Genomic DNA, 19,878 nt, shown 5'->3' with positions numbered 1-19,878 from the left:
GGGGCCATAAATACTCCCATTGTCACCAACAATGGGGCCGTAAAAACTTCCCACTGTCACCAACAATGGGGCTATAAATCCTCCCACTGTCACCGACAATGGGGCCTAGATCCTCCCACTGTCACCAACAATGGGGCCAATAAATCCTCCCACTGTCACCAACAATGGGGCACTATTCCTACTACTGAAGCCAACTGTTTCTCCCCCCTAATACCAAAGATGGGGCATTGTTTTCCCCCCACTGGGCACAGTCCGGCCCCCCTAAAGTCTGAAGGACAGTGAACTGGCCCTTTGCTAAGAAAGTTTGGAGACCCCTGCTCTAGAGCTTAGTAGGTGAGCAGAAGCTCTGCTGACTTCCATCATCCAATCATGTGCAAGCAAAAATGCTGTTTTTTAAATTTTCCTTGCATGTGATTGGGTATTCTTTGCAAAGTGAAGCTTTACTTCATTTACTAAGCTCTGGAGCAACTGCACAGTTTATTTGCCTTTAGTAAATCAACCCCATGTGTCTTTTGCACAATTTTTTTTTGCCTGTCCACATTTTTATCTTTTTATTAAAATTCCACTTTAACTAAAGACTTTATATGGCAGCATATGCAGTCAAGTATTTACAGTGCACTTTTCAAAGTGCAGTCTATTTGCCTTTAGAAAATACACCTAATGTGAACAGAAAGAATCCACCAGTTTGAGATGTGATGTATCAGCGCCCTCTAGTGGGTAATGAACAGAATGGCGATTACTGGAACCTCAATTACTATTCCCACCCTAATCTCAAGTGTGATTTACCTTTTGATTGTTTCTTTCAGTTCCTCTTGTCCTAAACCAGTTTGTTCTGCGTCACTCTTTCTGTGTTCTGGGACCGTTATGAACTGAGACATGGATGACTTGTCCTCTTCCTCCTCTACTTCTGCCGTCATGGCATTGGATGGCGTGTGTTCTGAACTTAGTTCTTCAGCCAATGGGATGCTGGAAGTTTCAGGGGAGATTTCTTGGCTGCGAAATTGGCTGAAGTAGGGCAGAGGATCGTTCTGTATTTCCTCCAGCGCTTCGTGAAACTGCTTATCATCCAGGAGATTCCTGCCAGAACAAGAAAAATCCCATCATAGAGCAGCAGTTGTCAATGTATGAGATAAAGGGGGCCTTAAACACGGGACCCCTGACCAAAGGGCCACACATAATGTATATATAATGCTTGAGAGGATGGTCAGAGACTGCGGATCTAATAGAGCAGCGGCGGTGCATCCATAGTGGGCCCAGGAGCACCGCCCCCTCTCTCCCCTGCGCTGTCAGGTGTACAATACATAGAGATTCATGCATTGCACGAATCTCTATGTATTGTCTCCGCTGCCGCCCACTATTCAGATAGCCGGCCCCCTGGTGAGCGCCGGCCATCTGAATAACAACAGTTTGTTGGTGTTTGGAAGTGTCTATCAGAGCCAGCTGCCTGTTGGCTCTAATTGGCTTCCAAATAGTTAACCAGGGGATGCAGGGGGTGTGCGTTCCCTGGTTAACACTGACACTCGTCTCAGCCAATCAGGTTCACCGGGTCTGGTTACCGGTAACCTGATTGGCTGAAGCGACATCAAGGGCGGGAGAAGACATCGAGGGAGGATGGCTGACCCGAGAAAGTTAAGTGCTGGGGGATGGGGAAGCAATCTGGCTGCAATTGCTGGGCACATTGGTGATAATTGCTGGGCACAGTGGTGACAATTGCTGGGCGCAGTGGTGACAATTGCTGGGCGCACTGGTGACAATTGCTGGGCGCACTGGTGACAATTGCTGGGCGCACTGGTGACAATTGCTGGGCGCACTGGTGACAATTGCCGGGCACAGTGGTGACAATTGCCGGGCACAGTGGTGACAATTGCCGGGCACAGTGGTGACAATTGCCGGGCACAGTGGTGACAATTGCTGGGCACAGTGGTGACAATTGCTGGGCACACTGGTGACAATTGCCGGGCACACTGGTGACAATTGCCGGGCACACTGGTGACAATTGCTGGGCACAGTGGTGACAATTGCTGGGCAGAGTGCAGTGGTGACAATTGCTGGGCACAGTGGTGACAATTGCTGGGCACAGTGGTGACAATTGCTGGGCACAGTGGTGACAATTGCTGGGCACAGTGGTGACAATTGCTGGGCACAGTGGTGACAATTGCTGGGCGCAGTGGTGACAATTGCTGGGCGCAGTGGTGACAATTGCTGGGCGCAGTGGTGACAATTGCTGGGCGCACTGGTGACAATTGCTGGGCGCACTGGTGACAATTGCCGGGCACAGTGGTGACAATTGCCGGGCACAGTGGTGACAATTGCTGGGCACAGTGGTGACAATTGCTGGGCACAGTGGTGACAATTGCTGGGCACACTGGTGACAATTGCTGGGCACACTGGTGACAATTGCCGGGCACACTGGTGACAATTGCCGGGCACAGTGGTGACAATTGCTGGGCACAGTGGTGACAATTGCTGGGCACAGTGCAGTGGTGACAATTGCTGGGCACAGTGGTGACAATTGCTGGGCACAGTGGTGACAATTGCTGGGCACAGTGGTGACAATTGCTGGGCACACTGGTGACAATTGCCGGGCACACTGGTGACAATTGCCGGGCACAGTGGTGACAATTGCTGGGCACAGTGGTGACAATTGCTGGGCACAGTGCAGTGGTGACAATTGATGGGCACAGTACAGTGGTGACAATTGATGGGCACAGTGGCTGCGTTTGATGGCATGGCACGTTTGATGGCACAGTGAGGCTGCAATTGATGTTTTTTTTTTTTTGTTTGCACCCCCCTTAAAAAAATTAGAGCACAAGCCGCCACTGTTATAGAGGAAATAAGGGTCAGAGAGTGAGAACAGGACACATTGGTGGTGGGGAGATGCTACAGAAGATAGAGATCAATGCTATTACTTCAATCAATGTTCTCACTACAGACTACTGAGGTTCAAGGGCCACACATCATATACCAATGGGTCACATGCAGCCCTTGGGCCACAGGTTGGGCACCAGGGCCAGAGACCCATGCCTACTATTAGGCCCCGTACACACGGCCGAGGAACTCGACGTGCCAAACACGTCGAGTTCCTCGGTGAGTTCAGCCCTAAAGCCGCCGAGGAGCTCGGCGGGCCGAGAGCTACCATAGAACAACGAGGAAATAGAGAACATGTTCTCTATTTCCTCGACGAGTTCCTCGGCGGCTCCATCGGGCCGAAAGTGTACAGACGACAGAGTTTCTCGCCGAATTCTGCCGAGAAACTCTGTCGTGTGTACGAGGCCTCAGACACAATTTAAAAATAAAACTGTTTAAATCATAATCAGTATAACAACCACAATACAGGAGATGTCGTGATCATTAAATATAACGGAGTTCCTTATTTGTTTCTTGGTTTCAGGAAATCCAAAAGGTCTGGTAAATTGGAAGACAAAATGTAAAGTGGAACTTCACGCTCTCAATCAATTGATTGTTTTTAATCCTCGTGTTGATATCCTTTCGTGAATAGATACGAAAGTAGATCATTTACTTTTTTTAAACTTTTTTTTTACAATCATGATTTTTTTAATCATCTGCCCTTATTCAAGATGGCCAAAGCCAGAAATGCTGGGGGGGGGGGGTTAGTTTTTCAAAGCGATTTCTCAGCAAAATAAATCATAAAGATCTGGATGGACGGGGGGAGATCGCTTTGAATATTAACCACTTGCCGACCTGCTCATGCCGATATACGTTGGCAAAGTGGCTGCCGTACTGGTACATCTTCCCCTTTAAGAGCTGCCGGAGGCGCACGCGTGGCACGGCAGGGGACCCGATGCGCATTGCCGGCGGGTGCACGATCGCCGCCGGCCACCGAGAGCTAGAACGGGGATTTGTATGTGTAAACACACAAATCCCTGTTCTGTCAGGGGAGGGGAAACATATTTGGGTAGATTCACATACATTGCCGCAACTTTGCGGCGGCGTAGCTTAAGGAATTTAAGCTACGCCGCCGTAAGTTAGCGAGGCAAGTACATGATTCACAATGTACTTGCCTGCTAAGTTACGTTGGCGTAGCCTAAATCGGCAGGCGTAAGGGCGCCTAATTCAAATGTGTTTGAGGGGGGCGTGTTTTATGTTAATGGCGCTTGACCTCACGTTTTTTAAGTTTTTTTTTACTGCGCATGTGCCGGCGCCTACATTTCCCAGTGTGCATTGCGGCTAAGTACGCCGCACGGGCCTATTGATTTCGACGTGGACGTAAACGACGTAAATCCCGATTCACGGACGACTTACGCAAACGACGTAAAGAATTCGAATTTCGACGCAGGAACGGCGGCCATACTTGACATTACTATTCCAATAGGGCCTAGCTCTAACTTTACGCGGCCTATCTCTTACGTAAACGGCGTAAAAGAACTGCGTCGGCCGGGCGTACGTTCATGAATCGGCGTATCAACTCATTTACATATTCTACGCCGACCGCAATGGAAGCGCCATCTAGCGGCCATCCGAAATATTGCAATCTAAGATAGGACGGCGCAAGCCGTCGTATCTTAGATATGTTTAAGCGTATCTCTGTTTGAGCATACACTTAAACATAAGTCGGCGTAGATTCTGAGTTAGGTCGGCTTATCTACTGATACGCCGGCCTAACTCTTTGTGAATCTACCGAATTGTTTGTTCCTAGTAAGTAGGAACAACGATATGGCTCCTCCCCCAGTCGGTCCCCTCCCCCCACAGAAACACCAACTAGAGAATACATTTAACCCCTTGATCGCCCCCTAGTGGTTAACCCCTTCCCTGTCAGTGACATTTATACAGTAATCAGTGCATTTTTATAGCAGTGCTCGCTGTATAAATGTCAATGGTCCCAAAAACGTGTCAAAAGTGTCTGATCTGTATGTCGCAGTCCTGCTAAAAAACTCAGATCACCGCCATTACTAGTGAAAAAAAATGCCATAAATCTTTCCCATAGTTTGTAGACGCTATAACTTTTGCACAAACCAATCAATATACGCTTATTTATTTATTTTACCAAAAATATGTAGAAGAATATAGAGTATATATCGGCCTAAACTGATGGAGAATTATATATAAATCGCTGCATAAATTGACAGTAATAAATACATTTCACTTCAGCAGCAGGGCTCATTCACTCGGCATGAAGAGCCGTTGTTTTTTTTTTTTATACGATCATGTAGCTGTTTTCGATATGTGTGAAAGTATGGATCCGTGGCCACCAGCTCAGAGCCTGTGCATGCTGTACACCCATCCCTGCGTATCTGTCAAACTCACTTGTGCATATGAATCCTTGCAGCCAATGAGTATCCATTCACTTACATAGGCTGCCTGCACACCGTCAATCACTAGTACAAAAAAGATAAACAAATGACCCTTCATTCTCTACAGGGTCGTAATCCCTTCCATATACACAATGACGTGACTGGCCTCAGGTGATACACAGAGATGAAACAAATCCTCCTACATAAGTTGTACCTGTTTAGCTGCAGGTTTCTCTTTACTACATCTGTTCAAAGTGCAGAATTTACAAAGCTTGCTTAACCTTACTGGCGCCGCGGTATGATTATGTCAGATTTTTGATGCTGAAAGCGGTGCCATTGTTTTGCATGGAAATTTGGCGTTTTATATTGTAGGCCTGTAATTCTTAGAAATAACTCACTTAAATATGTCCAAACAAAAGTCTAGTAGACATCCCGGGTATGATAAAGTTTTAAACACAAAATCATTAATTATAATATAATAAATTACTATAAATAATTATAACAAATAATAATAATATAATAAAAATAAATGTAAAGGGACACTTTTTGGTTGCTAAGGACAATCTCCAGTTTCCAGGCAGAAAGAACAGGATTTATAATATAAAAATGCATGCAGGACACCGGACAGACCACTAGGGACAAAGGGGATGTGTAATTATTTGATACAGTACTGTAATCTGTAACTTTTTGAATTTGGCGCCGAGCTCCGCCCCCGTGCGTCGCAATGCTCTGGAACGGAGCTCGGCACTGTGAATCGAGCGAGGCACAGCGGCTCGCAGATCACATCGGGGTAAGTAACCTCTACATGGATCCTGCAGTGCGATCCAGAGTCTGTCTCGGGGTTACCGCTTTTGGTACTGAAAATTCACCCCGAGCCAGACTTGGGAATACCGCCAGGGAGGTTAAGCGTTCATGAAGAAAAAAAAGGGGGAGGAGAACTGAAATTACACTCTGCAGAGCTCAGTGAGGAGAGTTCTGAGAGCTGATTAGAGGGAAGGGACACCCCCCTCCACATAGCACACCGCTTTAAGGGCCCTTTCACACGGAGCGGATCAGTAATGATCCGCTCCGTGTGTCCGCTTTGCTCAGCGGGGATCCTATGTAAAATCCCCGCTGAGCTGGCAGCTGACAGGGCGGTCCCCGCACACTGTGCAGGGACCGCCCTGTGTTTCCTACGCTCTTCCCTATGGGGGATCGGACGAACACGGACCGTATGTCCATGTTCATCCGATCCGGCAGACGGAAGAAAAATAGGATTTCTTCCGTCTGCAAATGCGGATCTTTGCGGAGGCGGACAAATTACGGGTGTCAGTGGATGTTCACCCGCTGACACCCGTAATCACATAGGGACCCATGTATGTCCCGTTTTCATCCGCAAACGGACGGATATAAATGCGGACATACGGTCCGCTAGTGTGAAAGGGCCCTTACTGAAAAACATTTCTGGCTCTAATGTCTGGCAGAGCTGTGTAAATCTCACTACGGATGGACAGAACTACATAATTTTTTTGCAGGTAAAACAGCTGCCATATTTGTATTGCAATAGGTTATTCAGCTGTTTTCCTGAAATGTAACCTTGCCATTTTATAAACATGTAATTTAGAGGCTGAAAGAAGATAATCCAGCTTTTGTCTCAGATTCCACCAATAATATTGCAGCTTTCTCCGATAATACAGAACGGGGACAATGGCTTTGTCATATCACCTAATTACTGCCGCCATGATGTCTGTAGCCATTTCTTGCATTGCTTTGGTGGGTTTTCCAGGGTGTCTGTCTGGTTCTCCTGTCTCTGGCTGAAGGGCCACAGGAACGGCCTTTTCCATCTTCTTCTTGGGTAACCTGTACAAACAAAACACAGCATTCCAAGTTACATGGGTTACAAACGCAGAATCTGAGTATTTAAAGTAGTATTAACTGCTTGCCGACCGCCGCACACACTTATACGTCGCCAGCATGGCACTACTGGGCAAAAGGACGTACCTGTACGTCCCCTTTAAGGAAGCGGCATTGTGGACGTGCGCGCGCGTCGGCAGTGGCACACGCCCGCCTCAAACTCTGTGAACCCAACCGCGGCTCCCGTGGACTCGACTGCTGCGGGGATACCCGCGATTGTCTCGCGGTGAGGAAGAAAGGGGAGACCTGTCAAATCGCATGACAAGTCGCTCCAATGTGAATGATGGCTTATTGTCAAAGCTTAAGACCCCTTTTACACTGAACCCTTTTACGCTGAAAAAACGCTCAAAAAACGCCCCCCTCCATTGAAATGAATTGAAAGCGCTGTAAAAACGCCTTACCCTTTCACACTGAGGCATTGAACTGGCGGGGCGTTGAGAAAAGTCCTGCAAGCAGCATCTTTGGAGCAGCTTTTGGGCGCTGAAAAAAACGCCCCTCTCCATTGAAATGAATTGACAAGCGCTGTAAAAACGCCTTACCCTTTCACACCAAGGCACTGCAAAAACGCCCTAAAACGTTAGGGTCTTAGTGGTGCTTTACCAGCACATTGGGATTGCAGATAAGGCTTCGCTCGAATAACGCTGTAATAACATTGTAATAACGATGTAATAACGCTGTAATAACGCTCGAAAAACGCCTCAGTGTGAAAGGGGCCCAATTGAACAAGCTGAAGTTAGGAGCTAATTGGTTACTATGCAGAGCTGCACCAGACTGAGTGTTCCAGTTTTAGTAAATCTCCTCAAATGGGCCTGTAGTCTTTATTGGATGTTTATGTAACTCGCAGTGGCGTCTGGTGCTCCATTTTTTTTTTTGGGGGGGTGGCATACAAATCCCCTCCCGTTTGGTCGGTTGGTCAGTAGGTCCGCCAGTCAAGCCCCCCACCCCCGTTGCTCGGTAAACCAAACACCACCCCTGCCGCTTGCTCGTCCGCCCACCAGCCCTGTCCTGCCCTTACCCCATCTAGGTCAAAGGCAGCTTGGCTTCTCCTTGTGCCTCCTTCTCCTCGGCAGCCAATACGGTCGCTTCTCCTCCAGCCAATCGGGTCTTCAGACCCGCTTTCTGATTGGCTGGGAGGAGGAGAAGCGGGAAGACAATATAGTGAATATTATTTTGCTATTGTCACACAACTGGGTGGGCTCAGGGCGCTGTGTTCTGCGCCCCAAGCCCAACCTTTTTGAAGCAAATTAGAGTCTCAGGCTTTAACCTCCCTGGCGGTATGATTCTTTCAGAAAAAACATGCTGAAAGCGGTACCATTATTTGCAAGGAAATTTGGCGTTTTATATTGTAGTTCTGTAATTTTTAGAAATAACTCACTTAAATCTGACCAAACCAGAGTTTAATAGGCATCCCGGGTATGAAATTTTTTTAAAAACAAAATTATAAATTATAATATAATAAATAATTATAAATAATTATAACAAATAATAATATAATTATAATAAAAATGATTCAATAATGTAATCAAATCAAAATCACAGAAATTTGCTCAGTTGCAGAATTGTTGCTGTCATTATTTTTTTTTTTTATGACGAATTTCCCCACAAATCGCTATCGCACAATTCTGCAAGTGATTATAATATATTATCGCTGTTTTTTAGCTGATCTAAAACTATTTTTGACATAAAGGGACACTTTTGGTTGCTATGGACAATCTACAGTTTGCAGGGAGAAAGAAACGTTTTTATTATATAAAATGACATGCATGACACAGGACAGACCACTAGGGACAAGGGGGGGTGTGTTTTTTTTACATACAGTACTGTAATCTATAAGATTACAGTATACTGTATGTAAAGTGTTTGTTTACTTTTTTGAATTTGGCGCCGTTCTCCGTCCCCGTGCGTCGTAACGTCGCAGGGAACGGAGATCGGCGTCATACAGAGGCACTGTGTGAATCGAGCGAGGTCCCGCTCGCTCACACAGCGCGGTGGCATCGCTGGATCCAGGGACAAGGTAAGTAAACAGCGCCTGTGGATCTAGCGAAGCAAGCCCGAGTCTGACTCGGGGTTACCGCTCGCAGCAGGAAAATCTAACCCCGAGTCAGACTCGGGAACACCGCCAGGCAGGTTAATCATGTGCTTAAAAAAAAAACATACATTGAAATCCATGCGTCCGGCGCCCTGCATGTAGATTAGGGAACGGGCGCATGGATTAGGGGGGCGGCGACTCTGCGCCCCTAATTGAGCGGCCGCCACTGGTAACATAGTGACAACACAGGGGCATAAGTTAAAGATGGACAGAGCGTTACCTTGAGGGCAGGATCACCAGGGTTTATTGTAAAGGAAAGCTTCAGATTTAAAATGTAAAAAATGACTTTGAAAATGACATTAACATGTTAGAGCTTCTATGAGATATTAGTGGTTGGGTATGCTGCACTGGGATGCATATGTCCATGTTTTATTGTCATCTATTTGTGAGAGAAAAGTTTGCTCTGTTTTTTGGGTGCAGTGATGTGTGATAAATAGGTTTTGAAAAGCACTAAGCATTCTTTTATGTAAAACCTTTTTATTTCCAGAGAAGATTTGCTTACAGAAAAACACAACTAAACAGCAGCATGGAAAAAAAAAAAAAAGAAAGTGCAAAAAAATAAATAAATTACTGATAACAGAACTGTGTTCATTCTTGGGGATATGTGAAGATTCTTTGGTATGTGACAGAGGCAGCATTAAAATGCATGGGCACTAATCCTTGCATCATGCTACACAACTTTGGGCTTCCATATTTTACCCCAGCCTCCGACCTTTTTATGGTTGAACGGCTTCAATATGTGCGAAGAGTGGCGCCTGTGATCCTGTCAAGAAAGATATCCCTGGAGCTACTGCATTGTGGTGGGTGTTCCCCCAGTGTGATGTGTTGCACTCCCCCACTGTGATGCATTGTATTTCCCCAGTCCGATGTGCCACGCTCCCCCAGTGCGATGTCTTGCGCTCCCTCAGTATGATGTGTTGCATTCCCCCAGTGCTCCCCCAGTGCGATGTGTTGTGCTCCCCCAGTGCGATGTGTTGCGCTCCCCCAGTGCGATGTGTTGCGCTCCCCCAGTGCGATGTGTTGCGCTCCCCCAGTGCGATGTGCCGCGCTCCCCCCAGTGTGATGTGCCGCGCTCCCCCCAGTGTGATGTGCCGCGCTCCCCCCAGTGTGATGTGTTGCATTCCCCCAGTGCGATGTGTTTCACTACCCTAGTGCGATGTGCTGTACTCCCCTAAGTTACGATGTGTTGCGTTCCCCTAGTGCGATGTGCTTTTATCATCACTATCCAGTGATGCCTTGGGGTTCCTCTTTACCTTCTTTGTACCCTTTAAGAAGAGAGTGGGCTAGATTCACATAGATTAGCGGATCTTTAGATCCGCGTAATCTATGTGATTTACGATCCGCCGGCGCAATTTTGCGAGGCTAGTGCAGTATTCACAAAGCACTTACCTCCAAACTTGCGCCGGCTGGTCATAACTCCCCCGGCGGAATACAAATTCCGCGGCTAGGGGGAGTGTACAATTTAAATCAGGCGCCGATTTAACTGCGCATGCGCCGCCGGCGAAATTTCCCAGTGCGCATGCTCCAAATGACGTCGCTAGGACGTCAATGTTTGCGTCGTGAACGTAAATTACGGCCATCCGTATCCGCGACCAACTTGCGCAAACGACGTAAAAATTCAAAAATCGGCGCGGGAACGACGCCCATACTTAACATTGGATACGCCGCATATAGCAGGGGTAAGTATACGCCGGAAAAAGCCGAACGCAAATGCCGTAAAAAACGTTGAATCGGCGGAAATCGGCGGAAATCGGAATTTGCATATTCGTCGCGTAAAAAACACGAAGCGCCACCTAGCGGCCGGCGGGATATTGCAGCCTAAGATCCGACGGTGTAAGTCACTTACACCTGTCGGATCTAAGGGAGATCTATGCGCAACGGATTCTTATGAATCAGTCGCATAGATCCGACCGTCGGATCTCAGAGATACGACGGCGTATCAGGAGATACGCCGTTGTATCTCTTTGTGAATCTGGCCCAGTGTCTTTAAATGTGTCGCAATATGAGAATATATACCCAAGCTGTTGCTATGATCACTTATCATTTTAACATTTGTCATTTAATTTTCTTTTAACAGAAACATTTTTAAGTGAAGTGTTATAATATGTGACAATAAAATTTGTATTTTTAATGAATAGTCTGGATGCCTGTTAAATCCCATTGTGATAGTTGTGAAGGTAAATAAAAAAATAAATAAAAATAAAAAAAATGTAAAAAAATAAATAATAAATTTAAATAAAATAAATTAAAATAATAATAAAAAAAAAAAAATGTAAAAGCACCCCCGCCCCCTTACACATAGATGCAAATAAAGTCTGCCTGGGCGTACTCCTAAAGAAAAAGTTATTTAGAACTTTAAATTTGCAGAACAATGGAGTTGTGACTGTGAGCATGTCACCTGTAATTACGTCTCACCGACAGCAACCGAGCAAATTAGAAAGTCCATAATATCATAAGCCCTTCCACATTACAATACACTGATATTCATCAGGAAGAGATCAGAGAATGTAAACTTGCTGACATAGGAGGAAATTAGATATCAGTATTTCTGGTCCCACTGTAATCAATTCCTTGTGAAAAATAAATTTCCCATTGGCACCACTATTCCCAAACACTACAATTACTGGTAGAAAGGCATTTATTAAAGTATTGTCCTGTTCAGGTTTAACAATGGAGCTGCGACAGCTATTTTAATTACCAATATTAATTTGCATAAGGCAGAGCTGAATGTTATCAGCAATCGGAAAACAGAACAATAAGCGGTCATTCACACAGGGCAGCCAAGGGTGGTAAAAGTAGGCAGCTGAGCCTACAGTGTAGTATTCGTTTAAAGGGCCGGCTCTCGCTGGTTGGAGTGGATTAGAGGCAGATATAAAAACCTCACATGAATGCTTAAAGGGAAACTCCACTTTCCAATTAGCAAATAAAAAAAAAAAACTATAGCGTATACAATTGTGACACAAATCATATTGTAACTGAATGTTATTAAAAAATGACCTTTCCTTTTCACTTTGCAGCGCTGTCATTTTCTGTAAAATGCAATAAGGCAACCTGAAGGTGTTCTGCACACAGATGGTATACAGAATGGGCCAGATTCACAAAAGAGATACGACAGCGTATCTCCTGATACGCCGTCGTATCTCTGTGTTAGGGCCGTCCTAACTATGCGACTGATTCATAGAATCAGTTACGCATAGCTAGCCCTAAGATCCGACCGGCGTAATTGAATTACACTGTCGGATCTTAAGGATGCAATTCTAGGCCGGCCGTAGGTGGCGAGGCCATTGCGGTCGGCGTAGAATATGCAAATGACTAGTTACGGCGATCCCCGAACGTCCGCACTGCCGTCGATCTAACTTTACGTCGTTTCCGTCGAGTTACGCCACGTAAAATTAGGGCTGAGCCCTAGTTGTCTTAAGCCATGTTAAGTATGGCCGTCGTTCCCGCGTCTAAATTTAAAAAACAACGTCGTTTGCGTAAGTCGTCCGTGAATGGCGCTGGACGCCATTTACGTTAACGTCAAAACAAATGACGTCCGTGCGACGTCATTTAGCGCAATGCACGTCGGGTAATTTACCCAACGGAGCATGCGCAGTACATTCAGCGCGGGAACGCGCCAAATTTAAATGGTGCCCGCCCCATTTGAATAGGGCGGGCTTGCGCCGAGCGCATTTACGATACACCGCCGCAAGTTTACAGGTAAGAGTTCTGAGAATCAGGCACTTACGCTGTAAACCTGCGGCGGTGTAACGTAAATCACATACAGTACGCTGCCCAGGAGCAACGTAATTCTATGTGAATCTGGCCCAATGTTCCCAGAAATATAATTTCCTGCTTCTGTGATTGGCTCACTGATTTTCCCAGAAGTCTGCACTAAGATACAAGTCAGATCGTGGGCATCCCCTGCAACAACATTTTTGGTGAGATACTCCCAAAGGGGAATTATGTCTAAGGCCGGATTCACACATGTGCGGTGGGAATTTCAGCTCTCTTATCTTTGCAGAGAGATAAGAGAACTGTTCAGCAGATCATCTCTGTTTTAGCTGCGAATTTGGAGACCTGGGAGAGGGGAGGGGGGAAGTGTATTGAGGTGAATGAGAGAAATCCTGAAGAGAAATTAACACATCTGCGAATTAGATGCGTGCCCATAGAAGATAATGGGCCTGAATTCGCACCTGAGCCGCACCGCAATGCCTAGAAAATGCACACGTTTTTTCGGCAGTGCGAATGCATCGCACATATGAGAACCAGCCTCATTAAAATCAATGGTCCGGATTCACAGACACTGGCGCATATTATTGCCGCCGTAGCGTACCTCCTTTACACTACGCCGACGCAGTGCAGAGAGGCAAGCACTGGATTCACAAAGCACTTCCTCCCAAATCTGCGCTGGGTTTCTCAGGCGTAAGTGGAAGTGGGTGTGAGCCATGCTAATGAGGCGTGACCCCATGCAAATGATGGGCCGAGCGCCAGACAGATACGTATCGCCAACTGCGCATTCGCCGTCCCGTGGGCGCATCTCAGTGCGCATGCTCACAATCACGTCGGAACAACTGCCTAAGATACGCCGGATCACTGTCTACGACGTGAACGTAACCTACGCCTAGTCATATTCACGTACAACCTAAACTACGTAAAATACGCCGGCTTGTGTTCCCTGGTGCAGCCCTTTGCATGGATGCTGCTGAGCTACACCTCCTTTATGGGGCATAACTTTACACCGTACATACAACTTACGCGCACCAGTCGTAGCCTGCGTCGGGCGCAAGTACGATCGTGAATCGGCGTATCTCCCTCATTTGCATATTTGAATAGAAAATCAATGGGAGCGCCACATGCGTCCAGCGTAAATATGCGCCCACTCTACGCCGGCGTAGGCAAGTTACGTGTGGAATGAAGCCTGTTTTTAGGCGTATCTTAGTTTTGTGGGCACAGCGCACAGATACGACGGCGCATATTTGCACTTACGCGGCGTATCTCGAGATACGTCGCGCAAGTGCTTTGTGAATCCGGGCCAATGTATTTTATAGTGTTATGCCTATTGGATGCGGTTTAAGCCACAACCAATTCGCATAGGTGTGAACTCAGCCTAAAGGGATGCAGATCCTACCACTTTCCTCATTAGAGCCCTACAGGTGCAGCTGCTTATTGATCATTATAAAATCACTCCCATATAGATTTGCACATGGACACAGACAGACAAACAGAAATTTCTTCAGAATAATAAAAGGCAGGAATCTGCAAACAAAGTATAGTAAAATCCTTGCAATGTACATAAATCACCCAGAGGGGAGTGCTTTCTTCTCAAAAGTGAAGTTACTCTTTAGGTGCATACTATTTTTTAAATGAGGCAGTGCAAATGAGGGATCGATCGATTATCGGTGAAACATCGGTATCGGGCACAAAACGTTCCCGGAGTGAATCCTGTGCCTTCAGGCATCATCCCGGTACTACTGTTATTTAGAGCGGACTGTCATCTTTACGGTAGTAACAACCAATGCGGCTCAGCAGCCACTCGGCTCTGGTATTATAAACAGCGGGAGGGACTAATAAAAAAAAAAAAAAAACTGACAATTTAATTGAATCTTAACAAAAAAAGTTAATGCAAACTTGATGGGCCAGATTCTTGTATTCCGGCGTAAAACTCGGCGGGCGTAACGTATCTGATTTACGTTACGCCGCCGCAAGTTTTACGGGCAAGTGCTTGATTCACAAAGCACTTGCCTGTAAAGTTGCGGCGGCGTAGCGTAAATCCCCCGGCGCAAGCCCGCCTAATTCAAATGATCTGGGTAGGGGGCGTGGATCATTTAAATTAGGCGCGTTCCCACGCCGAACGTACTGCGCAAGCGCCGTCCCTAAAATTTCCCGACGTGCATTGCGCTAAATGACGCCGCAAGGACGTCATTGGTTTCGACGTGAACGTAAATGGCGTCCAGCCCTATTCACGGACGACTTACGCAAACGACGTAAATTTTTAAATTTCGACGCGGGAACGACGGCCATACTTGGCTGTACATTGGCTGCGCCTCATATAGCAGGGGCAACTTTACGCGTCGCAAATCTTACGTAAACGTCGTAACTTCACTGCGTCGGTCGGGCGTACGTTCGGGAATTCGCGTATTTTGCTAATTTGCATACTCGATCGGGAAAACGACGTCGGCGACACCTAGCGGCGAAAAAAAAAATTGCAATTAAGATCCGACAGCGTAAGAGCCTTACGCCTGTCGGATCTAATGGTTATCTATGCGTAACTGATTCTATGAATCAGGCGCATAGATACGACGGGCGGACTCAGAGATACGACGGCGTATCTCTTTTGAGAATCTGGCCCTATGTGTAGCTGGATAACATTAGACAGAGAATAAGCTGTAATGCACTAAAAAGTGATAACAAAAAATAACAGTCACGGCGGGGGATCCACTCACCTCTGCTGGAAGTGACGCTGGAAGTCGTTCTGGAATTGGTTGAGAAAATCCGGTGTGTGGTGGGATCTGCCAGTCACTGACAGGTGAAGCTGGATGGGCAGAGGTGGCTCGGGCCGAGCTCGAAATTTCGGACTTTCTTTTTGCGCCCGGCGGCTCTCCCTGTCTCGGCTGACCGGTGGTCGGGCATAGTCACCGTTCTTGATAGGTGGTAGAGTCTGCGTGGCAGAATACAATGGTTATAGAATATGGCAAACAATCTTTGATCCTTTTTCAGGGGTAAATGTTTTTTTACAAAAAAGCGCATTTATCCGTTTTTCCCTTTCCCTAACCTAACCCATCCTCCTCCTTCACAGATAATAATTACCTTGGTCCGATGGCAAAGCAGAAGCGGTTTGTTTACATTCAGTGGCGCAAGTCTTCACTGTCCTGGCCGCTTCTGTGCATTACAGCCTCAGAGACATCTATGGGATCATATCCGGCCTTGGAACACAACCCATTGAAGTCTCTGGGGCAATGATGCACAGACTCAGCCAGGACAGTGAAGATTTGCACATCTAGAGAGGGACATTTCTGCCCATTATTCTTTGCAAAATACTTCAAGTTCTGTCAGATTGGATGGGGAGCGTTTGAACAGCAATTTTTAAGTCTTTCCACATCTTCTCAATGGGATTTAGGTCTGGATTTTGACTGGGCCAATTAACACATGAACATGCTTTGATCTAAACCAGGGTTCAAAATTTCAAGTCCTGAGCTACTAGCCAGGTCTCAAGGGTTACTCGCCACCAGTTGCCCCACCCGCCCCTAATTTCGCCCCTAAACACGCCCTCATAAATCATCTCATGAAATGACACTTAAATGTTTTATGCAGAATTAAGTTATAAAAAAAAATATTAACAACAACTGTATCCGTGCCCACCAATGCAGGCTGCCTATGCCCACCAATGCAGGCTGCCTTTGCCCACCAATGCAGGCGGCCCGTGTCCACCACATGTGGCCCGTGTCCACCACATGCGGCCCGTGCCCACCAAATGCGGCCCGTGTCCACCACATGTGGCCCGCGCCCACCACTTGCGGCCCGCGTCCACCACATGCGGCCTGCGTCTACCACATGCGGCCCGCGTCCACCACATGCGGCCCGTGTCCACCATTCAGCCAGTGTTTACCAAATGCAGCCTGTGTCCACTATGCAGCCTACCTGTGCAGGGCCACAGGTACATGAGAGCCTCCCAGGTGATCAGAGCACAGCGGGGGGAACACAGTGATAACAGTTTTCATTTTAATTGCTGTGTTCTCGGCGCTCAACGTCATATTCAGCCCCGCCCCCTGGCCGGGGAACTTTGATTGACAGATCATCCGTCACCAGGATTGGACAGGTAATCTGTCTATCAAAGTCCCGGGACCAGGGGGCGGGGCTCGATCTGACAGCGAGCGGCGGGGAACACAGCAATTAAAATGAAAACTGTTATGCTGTGTTCCCCCCGCTGTGCTCTAAACACCCGGGCGGCTCTCTCTCTCTCTCTTCCACCTCCGCGGTCACTGGGAGAAGGACTCCCATTACACACAGGCTGCCGGCGGTGCTCGCCCCCCCCCCCCCAGCAGCCCTTCCTCGTCAGCCCTCAAAATCCACTCACAAAATGCGAGCAGGAGAGTGGATTTTTTGAGGGCTGATCTAAACCATTCCATTGTAGCTCAGGCTGTATGTTTAGGGTCGTTGTGCTGCTGGAAGGTGAACCCCCGCCCCAGCCTCAAGTCTTTTGCAGACTCTAACAGGTTTTCTTCTAAGATTAAAAATCCCCTTATAGTCTGGGCAGTAGGTCCGGTCGTTTTTTTTCTATGTAGCTGACCTCTGTAATCACACATCTGTCAAGTTACATTTGTTGTGCAGATCACTGGCTCACCTTGTATCTTCTGATCTCAGTCAGCTGGTTTTTATTTTGGCTTCTTCCAGAACCACCGGACTTCAGGTAGCTCTAGGAACATAACAAAATGTTGGTAGGTATTCTATGGTTTTAAAGAAACTATTGAGAAAAATGTTTAAAAAACAACTGTATGCATATTGTTGTTGGGCACTTAAATCAAAACTAAAGTCACATTACTTGCTTCTTCTCCGACAGTCCGACTTCTGTGAGCGGTCCTTCTCTGGTGTTAGTGTTTTTCCCCGGCTTCTTCTCAGTGGCGGTCTTCAACCGCCTTGATTGGCATATGCAGGAATCAGTCATCCCAGCAAACAGGGACTGTCCAAGTTTATGCCACGCAAGCAGGATGTTAGGCTCATTTTATTGCAGAAGAGACTTTACATGTCTTGGACTAATAGAATTATGCATATTCCATCCCTGGCTGATCCCCCTGGAAGCCGGAAATCACTGTAGTAGGCACTGTCTGCTACCACAGTGATCTCCACCAGCTTCTGGGTCCTGTGCCAAGCAGCTCCCCTACTGCTTACTGAGCAAAGGAGCTCCCCTGCTCAGCAAAAGCAACATAGAGAGAAGGCTTTGCATTTTCTCAGTGAATGCAAAGTGGTCTCTGATTGGATGAGGTGTAGTGGTGACATCACGATCTCCACTGCAATGTACCTGTGGCCAGAGAATGATCTGTAAGACCAACATCTGTAAACAATTCTATCTGTAGTTACACAAGATTTCAGCAGCAATACAGTAAAACCTTGGTTTGAGAGCAAATTGGTTTGAGAGCATTTTGCAAGACAGGAAAAATGTTTTAATAAATTTTGCCTTGATATACAAGCGATGTCTTGATATAAGAGTAGCATCATGCCACAACTGAGTATAAAAAAAGAAGAGAGGCTCCTCTAAGTGTAGCAATATGGTTATATTTAATGAAGGTACAACATTTAGCAACTGATTGCTACACTTAGAGGCGCCTCTCTTCTCTTTTATACCCTGTAAAAAAAATGCTTTGATATACAAGTGCTTAGGATTACAAGCATGTTTCTGGAACATATTATGCTCGCAATCCAAGGTGTTACTGTACCTGATTTCTTTGAAAAACTGAGGACATCTTGTGGTGAAGAAGAGGCACTGCGGTGGATGGTGCTGAAGAAGAGTTGTGTATTAAAACCTTTTATTATGATTTGTTTTTAAAGCGAACCCAAAAATGGAACTTCTGCTTTAAGTGCAGGTGACCCCATGACATGCCACAATTGGCATGTAATATTTTTGGGGGGAAAAGCGGGTACCCTATTTTTAGAGGTACCCAGCTCCCAGTTCCTTCCCTGGCTAAGCGGCGCCGGAAGGAAGTTCACCTCTCCCCCCTCCCTCTCTGCAAACTTCTCGGACACGTCACAATTCCCAGATAATTGCCCGGACATTCACAGCGTGCAGCGTGGCTCGCGCATGCTGACTTCAACCCCGCTCTGAGCACTCCCAAGGGGAGGGCTGATATGCCTGCTGACGTCAGCCCTGCTCCATGGCTCTGCCGAGGGAAGGGCCGAGATGCCTGCTGAAATCAGCCCCGCTCCGAACTCTGCCAAGGGAAGGGCCAAGATGCCTGCTGACGTCAGCCCTGCTCCAAGCTCTGCCAAGGGAAGGGCCGAGATGCCTGCTGACGTCAGCCCTGCTCCGAGCTCTGCCGAGGGAAGGGCCGAGATGCCTGCTGACGTCAGCCCCGCTCCGAGCTCTGTCAAGGGAAAGGCTGAGATGCCTGCTGACGTCAGCCCTGCTCCGAGCTCTGCCGAGGGAAGGGCCAAGATGCCTGCTGACGTCAGCCCTGCTCCAAGCTCTGCCAAGGGAAGGGCCGAGATGCCTGCTGACGTCAGCCCGCTCCGAGCTCTGCCGAGGGAAGGGCCGAGATGCCTGCTGACGTCAGCCCTGCTCCAAGCTCTGCCGAGGGAAGGGCCGATATGCCTGCTGACGTCAGCCCCGCTCCGAGCTCTGCCGAGGGAAGGGCCGAGATACCTGCTGACGTCAGCCCCACTCCGAGCTCTGCCAAGGGAAGGGCCGAGATGCCTGCTGACGTCAGCCCCGCTCCGAGCTCTGCCAAGGGAAAGGCCGAGATGCCTGTTGACGTCAGCCCCGCTCTGAACTCTGCCGAGGGAAGGGCCGATATGCCTGCTGACGTCAGCCCTGCTCCATGGCTCTGCCGAGGGAAGGGCCGAGATACCTGCTGACGTCAGCCCTGCTCCAAGCTCTGCCGAGGGAAGAACCGAGATGCCTGCTGACGTCAGCCCCGCTCCGAGCTCTGCAGAGGGAAGGACCAAGATGCC

At 47.5% G+C, this 19,878-nt stretch overlaps 1 protein-coding gene across 2 annotated transcripts in view; it reads right to left on the bottom strand.

Annotated features, from left to right (window-relative positions):
• CFAP65 (cilia and flagella associated protein 65) overlaps positions 1-19,878 on the bottom strand; it is a 139,832-nt gene that overhangs the window by 22,526 nt on the left and 97,428 nt on the right. The window contains exons 28-31 of one of the 2 annotated variants that reach the window (XM_040358153.1): positions 17,558-17,629; positions 15,660-15,874; positions 6,957-7,100; positions 787-1,077 (exon numbers count right to left, since the gene is read on the bottom strand). In XM_040358153.1, the coding sequence (XP_040214087.1) occupies positions 787-1,077; positions 6,957-7,100; positions 15,660-15,874; positions 17,558-17,629 (722 nt within the window). The remainder of the gene's footprint in view (positions 1-786; positions 1,078-6,956; positions 7,101-15,659; positions 15,875-17,557; positions 17,630-19,878) is intronic. The other variant, XM_040358154.1, reaches the window with a different exon arrangement.

The sequence above is a fragment of the Rana temporaria genome, chromosome 6 (assembly GCF_905171775.1).
Source record: "Rana temporaria chromosome 6, aRanTem1.1, whole genome shotgun sequence".
Classification (NCBI taxonomy): Eukaryota; Metazoa; Chordata; class Amphibia; order Anura; family Ranidae; genus Rana; species Rana temporaria.
Note: the sequence above shows the minus strand (reverse complement) of the source record. Positions and strands in the feature narration are given on the sequence as shown.